General features: G+C 52.6%; 1 protein-coding gene across 2 annotated transcripts in view; it reads left to right on the top strand.

Annotated features, from left to right (window-relative positions):
* Positions 1-225: 225 nt before the first annotated feature.
* The window catches only part of gprc5ba (G protein-coupled receptor, class C, group 5, member Ba), a 17,312-nt gene continuing 15,945 nt past the window's right edge, over positions 226-1,592 (top strand). Inside the window, exon 1 of one of the 2 annotated variants that reach the window (XM_043712173.1) lies at positions 226-388. In XM_043712173.1, coding sequence (XP_043568108.1) covers positions 378-388 — 11 coding nt within the window. In that variant the 5' untranslated portion in view covers positions 226-377. Of the gene's footprint in view, positions 389-423; positions 668-1,592 lie in introns of those variants that run through there. The other variant, XM_043712171.1, reaches the window with a different exon arrangement.

The raw sequence follows: 1,592 nt of genomic DNA, 5'->3' as shown, positions 1-1,592 counted from the left end.
TGATCCAGAACCTGATCTCGCAGTCAGAGTTTCCCACATCACGGTTCCTGTGATTTATTTCATTAAATAAAGATATTAAGCATGAAGATAAATAAGAACCTTCTGGAAATCGAGCTTTAATTGTTGGAATGAAAGATACTCATTTAAGGAACCGAAAGAACAGCGGATGTTGTAAATCAGACACAAAAACATTAGTTGTTGAAAAAGCTCAGCAGGTCTGGCAGCATCTGTCGAGAGAAGGTCACTAGATCCGAAAGGTTAACTCCGATTTCTCTCCACAGACCTGCTGAGCTTTTTCAGTTAAGGAATACACCTTTTATCCACATATTATCCAACCCCAACGATGTTGGTGACCTTCCAGAGGAAGTGGATACATCATGTTTAAAAGGTATTTGGATAAACTGGTGACTAGGAAAGGTTTGGAGGGATATGGTTTAATTTGGGATTATGGTCGGTATAGACAGGCTAGATCTCCGTGCTGCTGAAATGCAGTAACTTTTTGCCGCTGCGTGAGAATGAAAGGGAGAGTTTTTGTCAAAGCGCGCTCACGGGTTCACCCTGCGGTTTCAGTGAAAGTACAATCCGACCCGAAAAAGCACTTTCATTTCAGAAACGGAGAAACGGTCAAGGGCGCTGGCAGCTGGAGATGTGCTCAGACCGGCAACATGTAAGAACTTAAAGAGATTGCCTTTGAAATTAGTTTAAAGATATCAATGTCATTATGAAGGTGTCTCTTTAATCCTTTAATACATCGCGAGAAACGGGAGCTAGTTGTCCTGGTGAAATACTGCAATGTGGTTTTTGTTTTCAATAGTTCAAGATTGTCGAATGAATAGTTATATTTCTGGACAGCAACTTGTCATTGTATCCTTTTGTGATGTAGTGAGCAGGAGGAAACTAATGCAATGGATTGGATTTTGAAATTCGAATAAACATCTTCTATTGGACGGTGGACCTTCCTAAATGAACCCAGTTTGTTTTTAACATCAATGATCCAGTTAGATAAGGGGGAGGGGGGGAGTGCTGTTGGTGCAGTGCGGGGTTTACAGAAAATACCCTCCCCCGAGAAAGGGTTCGGCCTGTGGACCCCCTCCTTCAGAGAAACTTAGCGCCGGTTTCCACACCCCACCCCACCCCACCCCACCCCACCCCACCCCACCCCACCCCACCCCACCCCACCCCACCCCACCCCACCCCACCCCACCCCACCCCACCCCACCCCACCCCACCCCACCCCACCCCACCCCACCCCACCCCACCCCACCCCACCCCACCCCACCCCACCCCACCCCACCCCACCCCACCCCACCCCACCCCACCCCACCCCACCCCACCCCACCCCACCCCACCCCACCCCACCCCACCCCACCCCACCCCACCCCACCCCACCCCACCCCACCCCACCCCACCCCACCCCACCCCACCCCACCCCACCCCACCCCACCCCACCCCACCCCACCCCACCCCACCCCACCCCACCCCACCCCTTCTCTCCGCTCACCCCACCCCACCCCACCCCTTCTCTCCGCTCACCCCACCCCTTCTCTCCGCTCACCCCCAGCCCAAATCCCCGCTCATCCCCACCTCCATCC

The sequence above is a fragment of the Chiloscyllium plagiosum genome, chromosome 21 (assembly GCF_004010195.1).
Source record: "Chiloscyllium plagiosum isolate BGI_BamShark_2017 chromosome 21, ASM401019v2, whole genome shotgun sequence".
NCBI classification, from domain to species: domain Eukaryota; kingdom Metazoa; phylum Chordata; class Chondrichthyes; order Orectolobiformes; family Hemiscylliidae; genus Chiloscyllium; species Chiloscyllium plagiosum.
The sequence above is the reverse complement of the archived record's forward strand: the minus strand, read 5'-3'. Positions and strand labels throughout refer to the sequence as shown.